The 24,296-nt window shown below is 39.8% G+C and overlaps 1 protein-coding gene and 1 long non-coding RNA gene across 6 annotated transcripts in view; one reads left to right on the forward strand and one right to left on the reverse strand.

The window, feature by feature from the left end:
* On the reverse strand, positions 1-24,012 carry LOC146483809 (TNF receptor-associated factor 4-like). Of its 5 annotated transcripts, XM_085105990.1 has the most exons (8): positions 23,846-24,012; positions 16,606-16,724; positions 14,515-14,644; positions 9,528-9,879; positions 6,959-7,072; positions 4,373-4,450; positions 2,674-2,751; positions 1-1,994 (listed from the first exon to the last, which is right to left on the reverse strand). In XM_085105990.1, the coding sequence occupies exons 4-8, from the start codon at positions 9,735-9,737 to the stop codon at positions 1,137-1,139; spliced, it is 1,338 nt and encodes a 445-aa protein (XP_084962116.1). In that variant the 5' UTR covers positions 9,738-9,879; positions 14,515-14,644; positions 16,606-16,724; positions 23,846-24,012; the 3' UTR covers positions 1-1,136. The 5 variants fall into 5 exon arrangements, with proteins under 5 accessions (XP_084962116.1, XP_084962117.1, XP_084962118.1 ...); XM_085105991.1 differs by lacking the exon at positions 14,515-14,644; XM_085105992.1 differs by lacking the exons at positions 14,515-14,644; positions 16,606-16,724; positions 23,846-24,012 and adding an exon at positions 10,193-10,554.
* Positions 22,047-24,296, forward strand: part of LOC146483810 (uncharacterized) — an 8,047-nt gene continuing 5,797 nt past the window's right edge. Inside the window, exons 1-2 of the long non-coding RNA XR_014863842.1 lie at positions 22,047-22,250; positions 23,313-23,382. This is a non-coding gene — a long non-coding RNA (uncharacterized LOC146483810). The remainder of the gene's footprint in view (positions 22,251-23,312; positions 23,383-24,296) is intronic.

Genomic DNA, 24,296 nt, shown 5'->3' on the forward strand with positions numbered 1-24,296 from the left:
AATAAACATCACTCCCTGTTGGCTTTTCAGGCCAATTTACGTGCAATAAATATTAACATACTAATAGATTTCGCTTCTACATTGTAAAAATATACCAATGAAAACCCGAGCTCTAATCAAACGAACCAACTAACTAATTAATCTGTCAAAACTGTAAAATTCAATCACTTCAAATTTCATTTAAAAATTGTCCCAAAAGATACGCTTTCAGAGCAATAGAGTATGTATGTAAGCCTCTTCTCTTTTTAGTCACCCCTTTTCTCTGCGGAGAAACTGGGTATTTTCTTTGTCTTCCTTATTTTGGCAAAATTGAATTGATATGAATTGAATGATGCGTCTTGCAAGCAACGTCAAATTACAAGATCACATTTGTTTAAGGCTGCGTTCGCACTATACTCTATCGTTTTGTGATTGTTTCAACTGTAATTGTATCAACCGTCTCACCGTCTCTAAACCTTTATGTAACAGCACTGCAATGAAGGAGCCTTATTCTATAAGCCCTATGGATTCTTCTAAGGCTTCCTCGCCACTTCCTCTGTTATATTTTTTTCTTCCGTTCGAATTTTGTTTTTGTCAAGTGTGTGGTGAATTAAATCAAATGAAAATTAAATTAAATGATTTTTTGCCAACAAAGAGATTGATTCGGCGTAATGTGAACAGAAAACACCAGAAAATGGTCAACAGGTGTCCACACTAATCTGGATAGCTTTCGAGCCGAAGCAGATCCGCCAAAGAATTTGAATGGGGTGCCGATCTCGATACTTGTTTCAATACGCTTGGAGTGGCACGAGAACCACCAGTACAAAGTGTTGCACTTTAGTAAGCAGTGCGGCTCAGCGGCGCTCCGTCATATCCGTTGCGGTATTTGTGAAAACAGCCTAATTACGACGAAACAAAATTCAAAGTGAACGAAACAGAATAGCAAGAAGAAGCAAGGTAAAACGCGCTTTAGCTAAGTCACGATTGAGTTTGCTTTCCCTCCTGATTGGTTAAAATAGTGGTATGCGCACGCACACTGGTTTAAAGCACGTGACAAGAGCTTTTGTTTCAGCAAATTGCACGATGACAGAGCTCGATAAACACGTGATTTCTTACGATAGCCTATCCCAAAACGCCGCACTTATGAAATCTTATTTCTATGATTCAGGAATGTCTACTAGAATACGAATGAATAAAGTATCATCCACGAGAAAGTTCCTTGCTTCGAGTTCTTCGTGTTTAACAAAATCGTCAAATCCCACAATGATAGCCCTCTCATCTCGCCCGGGCCTTTCAATCCCTTTTTTCTTAACGTCATCGCGCTTGAAATCGTGAACTTTGCGTGTGCGTGTCAGATCTTTCCTCGCTTCGGAATCCGGATTTTGATCCAACAAACAAAACGTGTACCGAGGTCTGATTGGCCAGCTGAGAACTGCGTCATATTCCCCTGACATGACGCATGCGTACAGAGACAACGAAATTCCCTCCTCTTTACCTCTACCATTAATGTAAGCCCAGGCGACGATCTTGTATCCAAACGCTGAAGAATAGAAAGGTTCGCTAGTCATCGGATCGTCGGTACGGCCCGACTGAACCCGTTGCAATCTTCGGGAGAAACTGGAAATTCGCCAGACAAGTTCCCCGTAGCCACTGAGTCCTGGAGAGCAAATAAGTCCGTTTTGGGGTGCAGTTCCTGATCCGAATTTTTCGAACTCCGCGATTCTGTTCCTTAGTTCTTTCTCGTGTTTTGATTGATGTTTCTTGAGGTCTTTTAGCTGTTCAGACAAGCGATTGATGGCCTTCTCTTGCTCCGCGTTGCTTTTTATTGTTTCCTCGCAGAGTGCTGTGAGCTTGCTAACGCTGTCCATAAGTTGGGTTATGTTTTCTTCTTGCTTTCTCAGACGGCCCCGCTGAATTCCCATTTCGGTTCTCTGTTCTTTAATCACCTCTAAGGCCATCTGCAAATGATTCTCTGTGCTCTCTTGAAGGTGTTTCGTCAAATTAGTTCGAGGACCCTGGAGAGGCCAGATTGGAAGAAAAAAATCATGATGGTGCAATGAAACTCTACCGAAACTTACTACAACGACTCTCAAAACTCGTTACAACACTCCTCCCCTTTCCGCTTGCTCAATGTTCCTTGAGTAAATCGGCGCGCAGGTGGTCACGGCTGCGTATTATTTTGAGCGTGCGTAGTTCCGGCTTGCGTTTTACTTTGCGCATGCGTCGTCACCCGGCTGTTTTTTTTCTGTTTAACAACATTGCTTGGATGGGAGAGGGAGGGAAAGGCCTTGGACGACATTGTTTCAAAATTTTGAAGTCAGTTGTAGGATCTATAGTCATTTTTTAGTGTAAAGAGTTGCCTTTAAATTTATGAAACTACAAAACAGAGAAAAAAACGGGTAAGGGAGGGGTAAGGGGGCAGATGACGTTTCACCAAATATAAAAAAAAGTCCCAGTATTTTTAGGTAACTGATGGCGCCGGCAACAATAATTTCCAAGAAATTTAAAACTCAATTCCCATTTCATAGGAGTTCTAAAAAGACATCGTGGCTAAAGATGATTTTCTCATTCGTTAAAAACAATGAATATAATCCGGATAAATCAATTCCGTTCCTCCCTATCCCTTATCTTGATATTCCAAGGGTTAATAATGTTAATCACATTATAAGTGGAAAAGACAGATAGTCGAGTTACCTGAAATGAACATCCTATGTCTTGATAAACACATTGTTCACATGTGTTCGGGCAATCTTCCATGATGTGGTTTGTGAGCTAGAAAATTCGGGAGAGAAACACGTTTTGCTAAGAAGACCCAGAATTTTACTTCATAGAGAACTAAGAAAACTAAAAGATGCCGAACTGACTGGTCCCCAATCGTCTCGTCATCAAGAGAGGACTGGGACGAGTAGGAGAGCATCGGCCATGCAGTCGATAGGCTTTTAAAATTCTCAAGCAGACGAACGAATAGATGAAAACGTATTAAATATTTGCAGCTGTTTACAAATTTTTTTCGGCGGGAGGTTAAGCGCTTAAGGGCTTCAACCAGCTGGGGATTACAGGCATATCACACGCCTTTCTGAAGGCCAATACTGAGCTCTCTTGGAACCTCTCGCCTTCCGATCAGGTCCTACTGATCGGCATTTTGACATTATCAAACGGGAAAAGGAACTCTTTCCGCTCACAAATTCCTAATCTTTAAAGTTTGTTCCGCTGGTTTTCCTTCCAGTCGCGTGATCTAAGCCGGGAATGTGTACAGAACATTCACTCTAAGAATACCGAAATAATTCAAACAAAAACACACTCCAATTTTAATTAACTGAGTGCATTTACCTAAGGCTCTTAAACTTACAGTTTTGGTATTTTTGCGGTAGAAGCCGGAAAAGGGGTTTACTTCACAATAGCTTGTTGCCTTTTCTCAAAATGTAATTTTGCGGCATTAGGTCTGTAAGCTCATTAAATTGCAGATTTGAGCAAATCTTTTCCTGGATGTTTGTCAATACAAATGGCATAAATTTTCAACTTGAAAGCAAACAAACAAATGAACATCTGTACAAAAGTTTACACGTAAACGAATACACTAAATTCCTTTATAAACCTCAACACCTACTCTAGTTTTCAAACACTGTCTTTAATTTGATCAACGTCAAGCTGAGTCGGCAGTAACAAGGAGAAAATTAAATAACCTCCACTCTGCTTACAGACGCGAAAAGTGAGGTCAATAAACGATCACATTCACTCTTTAAAGATTGCTAAAAGGCTATGTCAGCGTTAAAATACATTTCTATATGTTAGAGTAAGCTCAAAGGACAGTTCTTTTTCTCTTTTCGATTTAAAATGTCCCCACTTTCAATAATCAGTGTTGAAGCTGAGAGCGAGTTCATGTATTAGTAATAAATAGTTGATTAAAAATGTATGCATAAGTTATTTTATATTTGTCATCACTGAAGAACAATGATGAGAAAATGAAAGATGTTTCACGACTGATAACCTCTTGAGTCAACGACAACTGAATCATCGCCACTTATCAAAAAATGGTTTTATTTGCATGTAACAGAAATGTAAATCACTTCTCACCACGCATACCTTTAGGCACAAAGAAAATTTCACTGAGCGCAAAATCTCTACAAAGGTATTGATTCAGATAGGATTTAAAATGTTACACAACTACTCCGATGTAACGACAGCCTAAAACTTACATTGTTGGCTCGAAGTAATGTATTACATCACGTATAAACGATAAAATCTTCCTTAATGGAAGGCATGAATTAGACCAGTTGAAATTGGCCTTGATGAACTGAAAGATTTGTTTGATTCATCAAGTTATCAATCGCTATATATATCTATCTATCGCATCATGAACTTCACATTCGTTATAAGGTATTATATAGTGTACCTTTTCTCTGGGAACCGCCATCTTGCCGCACATATTAGGACATTGGACCGGGAAGAGTGGGCACGCGTCAAGGTGGCTCTGTGTGTTAGAAAATAAAGAACATTGAAGCGAGAATCGCCCCGCGCTATCCATTAATCTACCTAACTCGCGCGCATGGACGAATGTGAGACGAAATGTTTTCATTTGGCCGGCTCTAGCTGGGGGTAAGAGCCAATATTGGATTTCCGATTACATTGAAAGAATGCGAAAGGAGATACTTTGCGAATTGATCTTCGTACTGAAATGAGATTTATCAATACATCCTTTCACCAGGGCATGTGGATTTCCTCGAGACGGCATTGTATGTATAACCATTCAAACTCGACGCACGGCTGACCTTTTAACTCACGCGAGAAACATTCAAAGATTGCCAATATCGCGGATCATTCATCAAATCCCTTTGTTTTCCAGGGAGCCATACCCAAGGATCGCAGAACTCAAAACTGTATTCATCTCGTCGCCGCAGTTCTGATATACAATACTGCGTCCAGTCTAATGTTCGTGACCACGTATGAACGGTTTGTTTGTTTAACTTTGCGCTGAATTAAAACACATGACAAGAGTTGTAAATGCATTTCTAATCGAGTCACGAGACAAGCAAGTCTGTTCCCATTAAAATCAAGCCATTTGGCGGACGGGAAGCTTAATAAACAAGGCTCGCCCTTCATCCATTTTGAAACAAAAACGCGCGTTCAATTTTCCCATTAAGTTACATACTTACAAGAAAGCTCTGTTCATTGTCACTTTCATTAATCCCTCTTCAACGATTATATCATCGCTCGAATGATCGCTCAAATCAAAGCCGGGTTTTGAACGTTCCGCCTTCATAAAATTTTGAATTCCTTTACTAATTAAAGCTTGTGCCAATGAGAGAATTTCGAAGAATTTCCTTGTAAACAAAGAGACTACAATCTTGGGCAGTCTGGCGAGCTGAAGAAAATGCTTTCAGGCAAACTGGGCGGCTATGGAAATCAAACTTACCTGTAGTTCGGTTCTAAGGTTGTCTTCATACGATTATCTCTTTCCGACTGAGAAGATTCACCAAATGAAGCTCGTAATTCACGTGTACTTTTTAGTGGAATTCCGCTACTATATCATTGTATCATTAAGTATATGATCTCTTGAGCATCAGTGAAAGCGTTTGGCGAAAACATAGTTGAATAAATTAGAATATAGGTACGCATTTTAAAAATGTTCCTTTGTTTTGCGCTGGAACTATTTATGAGTGACTTCCGAGATTGATTGTCCTTGAAACAATAGTTTCCCGCCCATTTTAAAAAAATATGCTGGTGAGACGATTTGGCCGCGCCAAGAATGTTATAAACGGGTTTACCACACTTGACACTTGAAGGACTTTAAGGATGTCAGAAAGCGCCACTTATTGGTTTCCACGTGTGCCTATTAGAGGCTTAATTTTCGCCGAGTTCACCATTTACAGCTGCAGACCGCCCTGCAGTTTACGGCATGCGAGTCTGCCGTGACTGAATATTGAGTTAACAAAACGTTTGACATTTTTAAGTTAAAGCACTTCAAGCCTACTTCACACAAGTATCCAAAGTATTTGCTACAGTCCTAACCGTTGTGCTTCGAAAAGCAACCGAGCCTGCGCGCGATGGTCAAAGTTGGTCAGCCGTCTCTCGCTAAGTCTTGATTGTCTTGAACTCTAAGGGTAGGAAACTGACAGCGTGTTTCTCTAAAGTTCTTGCTAATATTCCACTTTCTCGAACAGTTCTTGAATGTTAAGTTTCAGGCAATAGGTTAAGCGAGAGTTTAAGACGGTCTTTTGACAACCGAAAGTTTATCAAGAAGTTTATTGCGCGGATGTAAATTTGTTGTAGTGTACCCAGATGTTGTTGCCCCGCATTGCCGCCAGTGTGGATAAATTGAAAAAGCAGATCCCTTTTGGCACCACAATTAGAGATTATTTTCCCCGCCCTATGTTAGACTTCAATTTCGTTGTCATAGTGATTTTAAACCTGGTCGGCTTCAACGTCGGGTTTTCATGCCATTCATTGTCGTCATAAATCCGACCCTAGCAAAGGCTATTAGAATCTAAAAAAAAAAAATTAGGGCAACCACGCATTTTTCAGAGATATTAAGCTTCAATTTGGGGGAAAATATGCCATACATTGTTGTCTATATTTGTTTGCAAACTACCTTTGAAAAATGCGTGGTTACCCCAGATTTTCTTTTTTGGATTCCAATACCCCTTGCTAACATCTAGACTTTAGCGTAGTCACAAACCGTACAAAAATATTATAAATATTATTATATCTCTCAGTTGGTACGCGCGGTGTAATTGGTCAATTTTGCGGGCCGTATTTCACTGTACGGCCCGTTAAATTTGAAAGTTTAACATTAGAGATATAATAAATATCTTACTAACCTAGTTTTCTCGGTCCGTACTGTAAGTAACGGATCCTCGTTTTTACACGTGATTTATGGCCACAGCGCAAATCAACATGATAAAACTAGGTGCGCAACTTACAGTACGGACCTCGAACTCGGTGAGTAAGAGGTGTGTATTTTATAAGTGAGTCTACTTACCTTTAGAGCTAGAGTTACCCGTTCCATGTCGTCGTTACAGAACTTACACGTGATATCAGAATTGTTTAATTCACTGAATTCTACGCTGCTGTCTTCACTTGAAACCTTTTGCTCCTGAGGACAAAAGTATATGATGTTATCAATTCCTATTTCTTCTATCATGGCTGTGGAACTTTCTAGAACTTCTGTCCTTCAGTCCCTCTTGGAGTAAAAGCTTGAGGAAGACGAGTTTTGATATTGCTAAACTGGGGATGGTAGAAACTGATTATCTTGCGAAACTTCAACGAAGTAACAATCGCACGCTTAGCGGATGTTTACAAGACAACTGATCATAACAAGTTTGTTAGAAGTCGCTGGACCCACCTTGTCTGGGGTAGGGGGGTTATCGAAGACACCATCTATCTCTTGAATATTACCGACACGATTTTATTGGCTTTAAAATTTAAGTTGACGCAGATATATTTTGCTGGATGAACAAGAAAAGTAAGGCAGTTTGAATCTCATTGTCATTTTTTTTTTACTGGTGGAAAGAGGGGTGGCTATACAAGACACATTGAGGTCGAGGAAGGGGGCTGCACGCAGAGACCACCATCTCTCTTGTGGTTTGGTAGGTCCAGTTCAAGTATAGTAGGAATGACGTGGATTCCGCTTTTACAATCTCCTTTGTATAAAGTTAGCAATGATTACTTCTGGGTCCCGCTGATCTTTATCATTGATCTCTGAGAATTTCTGACTTAAAACTTCAAATCTGTTTAAAACTGACTGATTGACAAGGATCATCGTTTGTAAAAATAGCATAGGCGTTGGACAGGCTTGCAAAACCATCTCTCAGAAATGACGTTATCCGAGACTGAAAAAGTTTGATGTCAGCCATTCAACCTAGCTGTCATGTATTTTGCAAGAGAACAATGACCGCTTACTAGGATGAAACTACTCCCGATGTGGAATAACTCACGTAATCGGGTACCTTATCCACAAAGAGGTTTATGATAGGATTATCTGTATTAAACAAGAAAATTCTTCATTTATCGGATAAACGCATAAACGCATGACTGGACTGTACAAGCCGGATTAAAAATGTCACGGTAACTTCACCAAGACTAGAACCGTCGTGGGACACTTTAACAAACGTGTTTTTTAGTTCATGAAAATAAAAACTGATTTTTCTTGTTGATTACAATATTATTCTTCAAATTCAGCGTCGCTGACATCATTACCGATTAAGCTATGAAGTATCGTTGTTAGTACATGCTTTCGTTCACGTTACTGTATAAAACGGAGTTAATTTCGAGTATCTTTTTTCATCTTTCCTCTTTGTCTCAATTATACCCCTTTTAACCCACCTAGTCAAGACTATTTTAAATTCCGTAGAACAAAACGTAAGAATTCCGCCGGAACCTGTCAAATTTTGAAACAAATAACACTTACTAATTAATTACTCTAAATTTCCTAAAATATTCAAGAAAATGCCGATTTCCTAAACGTTCTAAGATCTCCGCAAAACAACATTAGGAAACCCTGAAAATGAGGTCGGAAATGCGCAACATATCTGCCGACATGGACTCGATATCACGACATTTATAAGTCAATAATTAGTCATAAAACACTCCCCCAACAACACGCTGTCAGTTAAGAATTTACAACTTCCCGGACGTGTACTTTTGTTTCATCTATGCTGTAGTCCTTTGTCTGTTCATTTTGTTCATTAAGACGTGCCTGGAAGTTTTGGAGAAAATATGTTTTGTGTTAAGGATTAAATTAGTGACATCAAGGTCTATAAGTTTTCAGTATAGACTGATCCGTTTAACGTGAAACGGCTTAATCCATCTTTTACCTAATGACAGAAACATGTTCCCCAGTGAAACCTCCAAAACACTAACTGACCATTACTTGAAACGTATTCCTATCTCAGCGGTTGATATCGGCATTAACACTACATGAAGTAAATTAAATAGTTACATGGACTGTGACATGCGGCCAAAGTGATATGACAAAGAGACAAAACCAACGTAAGGTGTCAACCCTAATCCGGTTGCTAACGGCACTTGTTTATACGATTTCATTTATCCCCTACTTAGATTAAACTTTAGGAGTGCCCAAGTTGAAAATTAGCCGGAAGAAATCTCATACAGTATTTAATTTTAGTACACTGAGAATGTACGTAATACAAAGAATGTACTACTCGACGTCAGTACAGCTTCCAATTTAAATGGTCTCACTGTAGAATTCTAACTACTACCTCAAGAGTTGAAACTTTAACCTTGCACAGCATAAATAAACAGCACTACAGGAAGGCACTGCTTACTGACGATCATTCACATGAATGGTCACACTCTAAGATTTCATCCACAGACTCAAAAGTTAGAGCCACCCTGTACAGAAAATAACTGAGTTTTTGTATGGACGATCATACTTTTAATCCACCGAAGCAAAATTGAAAACTACGGTAGCCCCTTGCCTCTGCGGGAATTTAAGAGTTGGGCGATTTCCTTGAAAATCTGCTAAAGCAAAACCGAACAAGCACTGGAGCAATTCAAAATTAAAATATAAGGGGTGGACTTTTACGTACCTTGAGGACTTCAGTGCGAGGATTGCTTTCCGTCGTGTCATCTTGGGAACAGATGAAGTACTGTTTCAAGCAGATGGATAAAAATTTCTGGATGGCATCCGTTTCTAGTGATCCATTGGTTGATATTTGGCCGGTTTGAAGGTTCTCTCGTCCACAACCAGTCACTGGGCAAACCTCTCGCGCGACCGTCGCTTCTAATTCCAAAGACATGGCTAATATGGAGACAAGAATGCGTTATTGGCGGTCGTAACCTTTCGGCTGCAGTGTGGTAAAAGCCTTCACAATACCAAAACTCGCCTCCTCTTTTGCGGAAATCCACTAGGCGCCAATTTGCTACCGCTTTCTGACGCTTCTGGAAAGGAAAAACAAACCCGGAGTAAATAGATACCAATATAACGCAGATGAAACCGATAAGCAAGCAGTTAAAAAGAACCTTGAATAGTCAAGGATGCATTGGCCAGTATTCCTTACAATGAACCAACAAATTCGATGTGATTATGTTCACTACGACCTTCCATAAAACTAGCTATTTTGACGTACGCACAATAACATTACACCTTCAATTCTTTCGACGACACACACGTCGCCTAATTTTCCTCTGTAAGCCCCTTGGCTTACGTTGTCAGCGTTCTTAAGAGGTGTGATCTTCATAGATAAGGACAAACCTGATGTTTTGAATTCATTTTGAAATGTATATAACCTCAATGAAGACCCAGAAAGCTTACAAACTACCGAAACATTTGTTTCGGATTACAAATTAAACTCCTATCTTGGATTCACCTGCCTCAATACCTTGTTAGAAGGGCGATATTTGCTTTGCTGCAATAATTTTGCATATCTTTATTATATATCGAGTTAGCAGCTCCTTAGCATTAACACGAACGCGTCCTTAAAAGCTTTTCTCCTAACAGAAAGATCGCTACCGATAGTTCTGTAACATGATGACATTTTGAAACACTTCACCATAAAACAAAGTGTGCAGTATCATAATTATTATCTGGTACGGCTTGATATCACCCATGATGTTTGAGGCCCTCCGATCAGCACGAAAGTAATAATTTTACCATGTGTGCAGCTGCCGTCGTAAGACTGACGCAAAGGTATTCCTAACAACTGTATATTTTAGAAAATGACAAAGTAAATTAATTTAATCACCACAAATTTTATTTGGAAATTCGTGCGCAAGACTCAAAATATGTCACTGTGACAAAAAACAATTTGCTTTTATCAATTATAACAGACAGATTTGAGATATTAATTTAGATAAAAAGATTATTGGTGCAATTAGTAGTCTAGCTGCAAGATAGAACAAATCTCTTTTTAAAAACCTGTAATTATGATGGAACTCCAAATTGTCTTGATCGAACATCGAAGGAGTAAGCGATATACAGTAGTGTTCTGTATAAATCCAACTGCAATTGAATTTCGATCACTCAATGTCATGCACCTATCAATGTTAAGCCAGAGGGGGTGGGGGGAGGTCGGGCAAGGGGTGGGGATTTTGATCAAAAGTATCAAAATCCCCCATCCTGGGGCAAGTAGAGGGGGTCAAAAACCCTTCAGATCTTGCTATACACAGGAGGAGTCCAAGAGGAGCCAGAAACGCGGGAAGTTCAATCAAATGCCTTCTGGGTATTTTCCAAAACAGGCCCTTTCCAGGCCCTCTCCACTCTCTCCACTGATCAAGATGGCGACATTGGGATATCACATACGATCAAAATCTCTACCCTGGGGACACACCTCACAGTAAAATTCCCGTGGGTAGCCCGACCCCTCCCCCTTCGGGCTTGACATTGATCAGTGCATTAAGAATATTAAAGTCTGAGATATTCTGGTTAAGTTACTGTATAAGAGAGAGGAGCAGGGAAAACTTAGCTTGGTTTTACACAGTTATAGCAACAAATACAAGTTCGGGTTAAATTTTATACTGTGATAGAGCAAAGCGGTAGAAACTCTTTTGGTCTAGCCTGTGTAGCAAGCACTTCGTTGCGGTTTGGTGCGTTTTTCGCTGTGTAAGCGCGTGGAAATTGGGACAAACGAAAAAAACGGAGGAAGGGGGGAAGGGAGAGGAAAGAGAGGAGTTTCCTCTCTCTCTCCTGTCCCCAACATTCCGCTCTCGTCCCAGTATCCGCGCGGCCAAAAAGCGAAAAACGCACAAACCCCCAACGAAGCTTGCTGCACAGGCTAGTCTCCATCGCAGCCGTTGTGTCTCGTCACGCAACGCTCCTGTTTGTGGAGAGGAGCGTTGCGTGACGAGACACAGAACGGCTGCGATGGGAGACTACTATTGGTCAAGTTAACTGTGAAAATGCAAGCTAACCAGGGTGCGAGTTACGTATGTTTAGCTGACTCCACAGACCTTTTTTATAGTCGTATCCTTTTGCAATGCAGTCATTTTTTTTAGGAGACTTTGTATAAGCTAGGCCTAAACACATCTATATGTTTTAATTAAAATTTGTAGCGCTCAAATTCCAAGTAGATAAGCTCAAAAGAGCATTACAAAGCTTCCAAACCCGATTAACATTTGAAGTGGTCTGCAGTGATTACTGTTTAATATCTTCAAAAGTTGAATTCCATTCCATTCCTATAATAACCGTAGAAAGAATGATTTCCGTCTTCCACGCGTACGAACAAACTACGGAAAGAAGAGACTCCTTTACCAGGGTATTAAATGGAACCTTTTAGAACGGTCTTTCAAAGACATAAATTCTTTTTTAATTTTTATGCAACGTATCAAAGAGCGTGTTTTTAGCTAGTTTTTAATTCTTATTGCTAATTTTTATTTCTTATTGCTGTCATTGTATTTTCTACTTTTAAATAATTGTAATTTTTCAATCATTTGTAAGTTTTTAAAACATAACGTAGTTTTTTTTTCTCAATCTACAGGGCCCCACTGAATATCACTTTCGTAATGTGGGCTCCCTGTATAAAGATTGTTATTATTTTCAAGTTCTGCTTTTAATTTTTGAACAAGTTTTCCTACTTCTGAAGCACGAAGAAAGCGCGTTTGACAGCCGTACAAGCTGTTCTTGTTCACAAGTGCCACTAAGAAGAACTGAGTGTTTCATAACAAGGCAGAAAGGGTCAAAGTACAATCCTGTGACTGGGGTGATGCTCTCACTTCTTTGTAATGAAACACAACTGTAGACAACACGTACTGTATGAAATATAGGTAAACAAAGGAAGGCCACAGCGCGATAGACGGTTCCTTCTACGCGTCGCGTCTCCTCGCGAAAGGCAATTTTCGCGCGCGTTCGCGAGGCTCGCTCTCTTTACTATCTCCAAGGAAAACAAGGAACTACTTGTAGTCTATTGATGCTTACAAACCCGCGGGGGGGGGGGGGGGTACTCTCGTAAGTTTTAGCTGGGGGTCTGCCACTGTGCCGCTGGGACTCTGAGAACCTTAACCTATACACCTGTACTAGACTATGTTAACCTTCATTTTGCAACCCTATTCTAGAGTAAACATCGAAAACCCCTACCCTATCCTAGACCTATTTCTAGACTTGCTATTTCCTGAAACCCGTTCACTATTACGTAAAGTTGTCGTACTGCCCGCCGTACCGATTTTTAAATTTCATTTACCGGGAAACGTTCTCAGACTAAATTCTTCAAGCAACTGATTAGTTTCGTAGAAAATGATACCCTATTCTAGACCAAACCTCTCTGATTTCTATACCCTATTCGAGAGTAAACTCGTTGAAAACCATACCCTTCACAGCGGCACATACCTCTATAGCTCATATATGGGAGTACCCCCCGGCTTACAAAACTTCAAGAAGAGGACCGATAAATTTGTCGATAGACCTGTAATCTTTCAATTACCTTTCCCCCTAAGCGGCGAACCATTTTGCGTTTGAGTGAGGGATGACATGGTTTGGCATTTATGAAAGCTTGTATTGGTTGAATTTTGTTTGGATGTTTCAGTGTCTAATCTCTACCACATCCCTCTTAAAAACAGTTAACTGAAATCGTGTCGCCCACACGCATACTCTCGATGATAGATTTTTTTGGGCTGCTATTTTTATTTCGAGAGACGTTTTTTATTTTGTTAGTATATTTCCTATCGCGGATCGGGTGTTACGTAATTGAAAGGTTGCAATCTTTGTTCATGTGTTTTTAAACACATGAAATGTAAACATCACAGGTAACACCTTTAAAGGCGGTTTAATATTTTCTTCACCACCCAGACTTTCTGGTGTCCTCTTGCTTTGACAGATTCCTGAATACAATAGTTTGGAAGCGTTTCACAGGTTTTGCCGAACAATGTTGATGAAATATTGAATTAGGGGTGGGGGTAGTATGCCTCCTAAGGCCATCCTCGCTCTACCCCTTTGACGGCCCCAGAAGCTGGCCAAAACAGCGCATACCTTTAACCAATGACCGTGCTGTTTTGCGCAACTTCATGTGTGAAACTGAAATCTTCAATGTTGACATTGGTCAAAAATGGAGTAAGAAATTGGTTACAGTGTTTCCCCTACTCAACAAAAATCGCAGGAACCCCCCTTCCTCTTCTTGAACATCTTGAACGCACGTGGTAATCCACCGCTAACAAAATATCCAGAACAATTTGTAATTTAGCTGAAACTGAAACCAGTATTTGACTACATTGTGCTTGCTTGATTGGGCGGATTTTAGGGGCTTTTGTATATACATCACATAAAATATAATAGACGATGAGGACGAAAGAGCGCCTTGCAGACCTTACAGATATTGGCGCGCAAACGCCGGGCGGGCACACAGGGTAGAAAACCTCAACGCTCTATGATTATGATTTGAGGTAACATCGACCAGCCCGTCAAAGATTATTTCTAGTAAGGTTATAGATCGAACGAGGTAGTATAGTAATTGATTTCAACGAGGTGGAAGTCAAGTGACCCGACAAATACAGCACTGCAGCGTTAAAATGCATCCGCTACAAAAAATTCAAAATAAGCAGCTTCAATTTAATCGCGATCGGTCCTTGTCATGTTCTTATTTTACTTACCTCGAGGTGTCAGTTGCTAGCGTGCTTGCTGAGGAAGAGCGCGTCGGCAAACAGGAACCGTCGTTTCGATCTGCTCCGGGAAAATGCCGGTTTAAATGGAAACACAAATTTATTGTTGTAGCCGGCAACACTGAAATAGAATGCGCAGTGTTTACGTTAGTTTTAACAGTGCCCGGATATCACACAGTGATAAATGAGGTTCTATTTCTCGCCCGGTGCGATTTTCTGGAGAGACGCCCTGATGTCCAACTGCATCTCCCCTCGTGTGTCAGGGACAGCAAAATGAGTTCAGCTAAAATTTTAAGTATTCAGTTTAGAAGGTTATCTAATGTAAATAAATTTGTACGCAAGGCCTGACATAGCCAACCTTTGTTTTCGTGAGAAGGTTGGGGTTAGTGATACGAAATTTTTGAAATTACTGGAACTTCCGCGGTAAATGGGACGAAAACATGGTTTTGGCAATCATCACCTATTTAATATAAACACGTACACCCGTATTTAAAATAAAATGTAAGCGGGAAGAATTTATGGAACAAATAACAAGATTACACACGATCGAATTTTCCGTAACAATCCACTGAATCCACTTGCACGCTCAAACGAGTTTTATTTTCTTAACATGCAACTGACACGCCAATTTTTTAAACATGAACACTTGGCTTCTAAATTAAGTAAAACCTTGGCAGGAAGCTTGGCGAAACTTGCACGTGTTTGCGGCTCGACAAACTTCCGTGATCCATGTGTCGTTGATAACTCTTGCAAAAGATATGCCTAAATCGTAATCCTTGCGGCTATCTCCAACCTAACTACATTAATTTCTTTGGGGAGGCACTTGTGTTTTTGTTAAGGCTGGCTGATCAGATTTAGGGGTGACCTACATCTTTTGCAACATCCTATATGGTTGATCGAGAGGACAAAAGAACGAACAATAGAACAATGTTCCCAGCCTTAAAAAACAATGCAGCTGCAGGTTATCAGGGTCCAGTGAAAATAGAGCTTTTTGCAGGTTGCAGGTCTACTGCAGATTTAGATTGGTGTTTTCTCAGTTTTATGTCCCTCCAAATGCAAATGTTTCCGGGAATCGTCTCTGGGAATGTTTTGGTGGGGCTGTGTTCTCTCTCTCTCGTGCTCCTCTTGAGTATGGTTTAGCAGGTTTAAATTGGTGTGGTTTTTTTTCGGTTTTTTGTTCCTCCATACCAACGCAATTTAGTTTCCGGCGATTTTTTCCTCGGAATTTTTTTTCGGGGGTGTGCGGCTAGCTCGGTTTTCCAAACCTTGACCCTATTTCACGCCAAAATATGAAATTACCTTGGGGAGGCTTTCACGTTCCTGTTGAGGTTGGTTAAGCAGGTTTGAAATTGTTTTTTCTCAGTTTTATGCCCCTCTAAACCAATGCAATAGTTTCCGGTAATTTTTTCCTCGGATCTTCTTTGGGGGGTGTGTGGCTAGCTCGCTTCTCCAAACCTTGATCCTATTTCACACCAAAATATGAAATTTCCTTGGATACGTTCTCGTGTTTCTCTTGAGTATGGTTGTGCAGGTTTAAAATTGTTTTTCTCAGTTTTTTGCCCCTCCAATACAATGCAATATTTTCCAGCAATTTTTTCTTCGGTATTTTTTGTGGGGGAGTGCGGCCAGGTTCTTCAAACCCCTGACCCTATATTTCAGACCGAAGTATGCAATTTCGTTGGGACCGGAGGCTATTGTATTCCCTGTTGAGGTTGGTTGAGCGGTTTAAATTGGTTTTTTTCCCAGTTTTATTCCCCTCCAAACCAATGCAATAGTTTCCGGGAATTTTTTCCTCGGAATTCTTGGTGGGGGTGTGTGGTACGGCTCTCCAAACCCTCACCCAATTTCAGGCCAAAACATGTGATTTTCCTTTTCCCTTTTACCCTTTAAGCAGTGGTTTCTCCACCGGACGCTACGTAGCGTACCCTTTTACAGGCGGCTAAAATGTATACCCATGTTCAGACCTGGTCTCTAGAATCCAAACACATTTCTGTAAAATCTAAACCCGTTTTCAGACTTTTAGACCAAAACGGTTAAAATCTGTACCCTATCAGACCCTGACAACGGCTCAAAAACCATAACCTTCGGCTCTGCATTTAACCATATAGCTTTTACAAGAGAGTGTTCCCCAGCCGGACAATTGATGTGCCGTTCTTTGTTTGCTCTCAGTGAAAGAGAAACTCTCCAGCGACTCGTCTATACTATCAAATAAACAAAAAATTTTAAAAAGAAGCAATATTTCTAAGTTGTAAGACACGATAGGTCTGTCATTATTCTCGGTTAAAACCTTAAAACCGTTGTCTATTTGTCTGCTATGATACTGTACCCTGGTACTCAGACAAAACGAGCTGAGAAGAAAGAAGAAAGGAAACGTTTTGGATCAGGGTAATGATCCTGAAATATACCATCACATTTATTTCATATACCACATGCACGTTCGACATTTAAATCCTAGCAGTATGCAGGATATTTGTCGCATGAACCTAGTTTAATGGCCTTAGCTCCCACGAGTCTCCCGTAGCTCAGTGGTAGAGCATCCGAACTAGTAATCGGAAGGTCTTAGGTTCGACTCCTGATAGGAGCACTCGGATTTCTTTTTTTCCGAGTATGCCTGTGTCACTTTGTAAAATAACACATCATCCTTATGTATAACTTATCAAAGAAAACTTTCTCGTGCGGAAACCACTATCACTTGACCACATTTAAAATTCCACAGGTACAACCCGCATGGCATGTTAAATACCACCACCCAAGATGGTTCAAAAGGCCGCTTTGCCCCTTCCGCGCTTCAGTATTTTAGTTAAAGCTTATGACCCCGGGGACGAAAAGAGGAGTTTCATTTTGCATGGAAGGTGTATGAAAGGGTCATCTTTTCTGTGAAAAAGGGTAATGATTTGAACCTCGGAGCGGGGCTTCCCCCTATAAAACTTCATTAAGTATCCCCTCCCACTCCCCCCCCCCCCTTCTCGGGCTTAAAGACGGTAGAATGAAAGCGAAGCTCTCGAAAACGAAGAGCAAAGCACCCCAACTAACAAGCGAAACACCCTTAGATGCAGAAACAGAATACCCTAATAGGATGTGAGAAATATCAATGGTGCATTCTTTTGGGGCTATTCTAGCTATTCTTATTCCGGTTTAGGATTAACAGAATAAACGGAGTTTCAATTTCGAAAAGAACGCTCCTAAAATCTGGAAACGGAAAACCCATGGCGGAGGTGACCTGAGAACTACCATGTCTGCGCACGCACTTGAGTGTCAGCGAACATGGCGGCTGAACATGGCCAAAAAGTGTTTGCCATAACTACCAGATTTTTGGCCATATCTTCGATTTTTCGGAACTTAGCGAAAATGAAGGAATTTAAAGAAGATGAAGGAGAACTTTTTGTACTTTTAAGTGTTTTGCACAGTGCAGGGCGTCGCCGAAAACATCCTCGTATCCAAGGTTACGTCGAGGAAACCGTCGCTCTTTATACCGCGAGTGGAGGTGATTCAGAATGAACAGAGGAACATTTGAGGTAGTGTTGGAGGCATTTACTAATCGATGCGGGATACCCCAGCAACTCCGACATTTTTGATTGCTATTTTCATTCCAATTTTTTCAGCCGGAAGTTAGCCGTGACCGGCGCGAGCGGCCACGTAGGATTTCCCGCCAAAAATTTCCCCAAAAGAGGGCGTATTCTGTCTATTCCGAGTAAACCTTATTCCTTCCATTCAGTTCATTCTGCTACCGGGAGCAGAATGAACAGAATGATATCCCGTTCATTCCAAAAACGGAATAGCTCCCAAAAGAACACAAATACAGTCTATTCCGAGTATTCCTATTCCGGAATAGTCCCAAAAGAACGCCCTCTTAGTTTCAAGTGATTTGACTGATAGGTAAAAAATACCTCTGCTTACTTATCAAAAAAAAAAAATAAAATAAAATAAATAAATAAATGAAATAAACAAAATATAATAAAATAAAATAAAATTTAAAAAAAAGGTAAGGAAGCTGAAAACCTCAACTAGCCATTGTGCGCACGTGCACATGCATTAAATTAACGGTAATTTTGAAAATTCGCGTGTTAGTTTTTGTGATCATTAATTTCCGCGACATTAATTAGGTTTCGGACTTTTCAATTCCAGGGTGCTTCGTACGTCGGGCTTCCTTTTCGAGACTATTATGAAACTGACCCTTCCTATCTGCTCTATTGTAAATTATTATATGGCTGGCTCCGCGAGCGGGCAAGATGAGTCAAATCCTGCGCTGTGATTGGCTACTCGAGCGACTAAGACGGAGCTATCGCCCAATGAAAATGGCGAGTTTGCCGGTTTCTATTAAAATCTTCCCACACTTGCGAAAATCTAAATTTTTCGTACTCAATAATTGTATACTCCCTTTAAGCCATTATAAAGCTAGAGCCTTAAGATAATTTAGGATTACTTGTTTTCCATGATAACATGCTAATCCAAATATGCACTGAAAATAAATCTTATACCGGCCGGCTATGAAGAATTTCTTTCCGAGCATAACAGCTAGTTCCGTATTCTGTTTTGTTTTGTTGTTGTAGTTTCAACTTGAAGATAAAGCAATATAATAAATCCTTTATTGACCAAGCTTGTTTGGTCAAGATTGCTGGATATTGGCCTCGTTCTTTTCTTGCGTTTGTTTGGACCTCGACTTCGTCTCGGTCCATAAAAATCATACTTAATGGAGGGAGACTCCCTTCATTAACTATGACAAAAACGCAATAGTCAGCCGTCTTGACCTCACGCTTGGTCAATAACGCATATGTACAAGTCAAAGTCAAGCTAGAACTTAGTTATCAGTGTTGATAGTTACAAGTCCGAACACGACATGCATGAGGGGACATGTTCCAGGGAAATGTCACTGCGACATGTGTTAGAGGGCTTCTTGAGGAACAGAACCACTCCAGCACTCTTTTCCGTGATCATCCTTTATTCTGCACAGTTCATCTTTAAACAACCTCTAACTCTTTGTCTCTCACTGAAAACTGTTGTACACCTCTTTTTATTCTGACCAGAAAAGGAAACACCTATCATCCATCGTCTAACACCTATCAAGCAAAATTCGCTTGCGCGGTTCCGTCATTAACATATTTTTGTTTACAACGGTTACTCTTACTACTGAATGAACGAAATGACTTTCGCTTAGATTCTTAAGGCCTGGCTAAATTAGGAAACATTGTTGCGGAAACATTGTGTCTTCTTATGTTTTCGTGGTGGCTAAATTAGTGGGAAGCAAACAAAATGTTTTGCTTCCCCGGTGGCTAAACGAAGAAAGATTGTTTCGGAAAACAGAGGGTCACGCATGCGCATAATAATAAACTGACTTTGTAGCCGGGAAACATTTTTAATGAGCAGCACTGGAAACTAGTAAACATTACTTTCATGGTGGCTAAAGTGGGAAACATATGTTTCGGAAGCAAAATTTGTGTCCGGGTAGCAAAAATGTTTTTGACCTGAGGCAAAAACATTTTCTTGTTTCCGATCAGCAAAATTTGTTTCCGCAACATATGTTTCCCGCGCGGCTAAATTGGGAAACATTTGCCTCTGCAACAGTGTTTCCGCAACAATGTTTCCTAGTTTAGCCAGGCCTTTATACAATTCCTGTTCTGATCTGGTCAAATTAAAACGAGATGAGGAATATAGAAATTGTAAGGAACACTTTTACAGAGTTAAAGCTATAGTTAATGACAAACTTTGACAAGAAAATAACGTTAAAAGATTATTACATAACAACAAAAATAAACGTTATATTTAGAGAAGGAACGGACTTAAGGTACTGCCCTAATCCAAAAATTGCTGTGGTGTTAACGGTGGTTGTAATTACAAATTCAATACGGAGATTGCGTGACAAAACTTAATTTCTCTTAAAGCCACCTTAGTTCAAAGGTGTTACACCCAAGATGATTAAAACACTATGTCGAATTAAAAGAAACTACTGACTATCATGAATTCGATTAAAAACTCGCGGAAATAGACCAAGAATGATTTGAAATACGAGAGAAAGGGCATTTCCAGGGAATTCCTTAGAGGAACGAAGTTGTACACGAAAACCCTTTCAAACATACTCAATTATTAAAAAGACGGTGTGTTGTTTGCGATGCCGTAAACACCTGTTTTACGTCAAACAAACCATTGTTATTTTCGAAAACACACTTTACTGAAAAGGCCGAGCTGCCATGGAGATAATCCACCTGTAGCTCGCCGAATTCATGACGGGAGAAGGTATACGTTGACCAAAGCTATAAACAGTTAAGAAAGAACCAATAAGAAGCAACTAAAAGCTTAAATAGAGCTGTTTTCTCACAGTAGGGGAGGTCTGAACAGAAACTGAAAGGTCCACTTCAGTTTTCCAATATTTCCAACACGTTACAAAATTACGGGACACTTTTTAATTCCCAACACTAAAAAACAGTTTCTAAAACATTTACGTAAACATTTTTCATTGCTACTAATTTTATCTTCTAACACATGTACATGTAGCAGCGACAAAATTGCGTCCTCTATGCATACTAATGTCCCAGAAAGTTCAACAAGTTGAACTTCGTGCGACATGTCGCGGGGACAAAATTGTAGCAAGATTCGTACGCGTGTTGCACGAAAATAAAAGTATCAACTCACACGAGGGGACATGACGCTGCAACATAAACTGCAAGCAGTCCCTTTCTGGTTAGTCGAGATGGTGTGCTCATAGCGCAGCGAGACTGGAGCGAGGAGAAATAAACGAGAAGAGACTCCTCTCCCCAAGCCACCTTCCGCTCGTTCGCTCTTGGTTTTTTTTCGCGCTCGGCTTTTTCGCGCGACCTCTCGACTATCCAGAAAGGGACTGCTTGCAGTCTAGCTGCAACATGTCCCTGGCACATGGCCCCGCAGCATTTTCTTGTGTGCGAGGTTGCTTTGATTTTGCCCCAGGTACATGCCCCTGCTTGATTTCAGCTCAGTTCAGTTCAGTTCAGTTCAGTTCAGTTTATTGTTTTGCCATAAGTTGTACAAAAGCAAAAAAAAAACTTATTATTTAAACACTAATGGTGAGGAAGCCCAAGGGAAGCCACCAGGCTTATAAGGAATGGGCTCCCTCAGTTAAGTAATTAGAACAAAGTATTATCATAGTAAAACATGGGACTAAAATCAATGGCAAAGCTACAGTAAATCTTAAAATATAGAGTGTGTGCACGGCGGCCATGTTGGAGGTACTAGAACAATAGAAGATATTTGCATAAAAATAGAATATATTTCCCAAAGGAAAATCATTGTATTGTTTCGGTCCTCCAACATGGCCGTCGTGCACACACTCTATATTGCATGGTCATATTAATCATAGTTAGGCTAAGAAAAGAGAAAATAAAAGTGAAAAGAAGAGGTAAATAAATCAATATATAAATTAATATTTATGATAAGAGGAATGCTTTCAGCTTACTACAGTGTGTAACACGAGATTTTGTCGCTACTACGTGTCCATGCAGCGCGTCCCCTCGTGTTCAGCCACCCAATAGATGTCATGCGTGATGAAAGTACAATCGTTTCAAGACAACTTTCCATCATATGACAAGCGTACAAACGAAAACACGTTCAGTCATAGGCTAAGGGGGAAATATTTTGCAACCAGCGTAACTACTTCAATTTCAGTTCTTTCCTCAGTCAAGAGTGTAAACATCGATTGTGCCTGTCCCATTTTAAAGTTTTCACCACACCTACGTGAAAGAATGTCTGCAACTGACGTGGTACGTAAGCAATTATGAAATTGAAATGTGTTTAATCGATGTTCTCTCCGATCCATTTTGACTCATGACGTTTATTTTACATGAAAACGTTTAGATACAGTAAAAACCCGCATGTAAGAACCTAGAATTTTCGCCGTTAAGGCTGAACAGGTTCTTATATCATAGGGTAGTTTTTCACAATTGAGGCTGATTACGTTCTTCTTTTTCAGAGGTTGTCGTAGTGTAACCATTGGCAGAAATATTGTACTACTAATACAAAAGGGTTTAGCGCTTGTATTTTCGACACCAAAAATACATTCCAGAGTATATATGTATTTTATATTTCTATATTTTCTTAATTATTGGATATATATGTTTTTATTTCACATGGACAAAACTGGGTCAGGGTTTGTTAACCGCGTAGCTCAGATGATAAAACAATCAAGGTCCAATAAGAACATCAATACATGTACATTTCTACGTATTTTATTTTATAAAATATTTAGATTTTAAATTGTCTATATTGCACTGTAGCTTTATGGAAAACACATTTCTAGTGAAAATCCAAACAAATGCAAATCAAAGAAAACATATACACAATTACTTTTTGTCAGAAGTTTCTCACACAATTAAAATCGAGAATTTTGACCATCAAAATTGGAGTGATTGCTTTTGTATAAGAACCTATTTTTCTTTGCCAGGCTGAACAGGTTCTTATATTTTTGGATATTTAATTGTCAAATTTCAGCTTGTAGGTTCTTATATGCGGGTTTTTAATTTTTTAATTTATAAATTTTTATTATTCACTTAGTCTATATTTAACATGCCTGTTACAACTTGTGTTTGTGTGTGCGTTTTGTGAATGTGTCCCGTTTTGTAAAACTGTGAGCGTGTGGTATAAAATAATGCAAACGAACCTCTATATGTATCAGCACTCTCAGGGATATTTGTAAACTTCATTTTTGGAAGGTAAATTACAAATTGTAGCTTAGTCTTGCTACTTCCAATACAGATTTGAATTATTAAAAAAATAATAATAAAATAAAACAAATATGCGGGTTTTTACTGTCTTTCATTTCGCAGATTGTGCTTCAGGATAAAAACGCATCATTCCAAGCGGAAGACGAGTGCCCTAAAGCAAACGAGGGCAAAGGTAAAAATCATAACAATGATGAAATCTGTCTTTATGTTCTAATTGGCTTTGAATTACTGAATTCACTTACACAAACAACAGTGTTGCTTATAACAATGTGGCAAGCCACGAAGCAATAAATTGTTGACAAGAGCTATTGTCGAAAAAAGCTAATTGTCACCCGTCAGAGAAGTGGCCGCCTTATTGGAGTTTGACTGACCGTGCTGTAAATGCTATTCTTTCGTAATATAGATTGTCTTCGGGCGTTGAAGTGATTTTAGTTTTCTCTGATCTTGAACTCTATCTTGTCTATCTTTTCTATCTCCAGCTTGTCTTGCATTGCGTTGGATTATCAGAAAAAGCCCACCTGATCAATATTTTACTTTTAGTATCTCTCTAGTTGCTTACAATATGGGATTAAGCTTCGCTTTCCAACCGAAAATATGAAAAAAGTGTTCTGTTAGTAAAAGTATCTGTAGCTTACTTTTATTCGCCATTTCCACCAAGGCCTCTTCACAGTAAATGATACAGCGAGACTGCAAATTTATTCCGTCAGTTCTCCTGTTTCTTGGCTCCTTGATCGAACATGTCGATGCCTGTAGCCTGTGTTGTGGATGTCAGTCATATGACGTTCTCCCAGATTCAATACTCAGACATATTCCGTGTAGCCTGGGTGTCCCTTTGCCAGAGGCTTTTCAGATTTCTCGGATGTAAATATGTGAACGTTATCACCGAATTCGCCTCGATTTCGCGGCCCTCGAATTGAGGCCTTGAAATACAGTAAAAAAAAAAACCCTTATACAGCGGAGAAATCCTGTTTCATGTAGAAAGCCAGGTTTTTGAGAAGGCAAAGAGTTTGAAATAAAGTTAAGATAAATTCCCATGAATTGGGGGGATACGTTTCTCAGGATATTTGAAGCAATTGCTGGAAGTCT

Source organism: Pavona decussata, unplaced genomic scaffold (genome assembly GCF_977016875.1).
Source record: "Pavona decussata unplaced genomic scaffold, jaPavDecu1.1 SCAFFOLD_38, whole genome shotgun sequence".
NCBI classification, from domain to species: domain Eukaryota; kingdom Metazoa; phylum Cnidaria; class Anthozoa; order Scleractinia; family Agariciidae; genus Pavona; species Pavona decussata.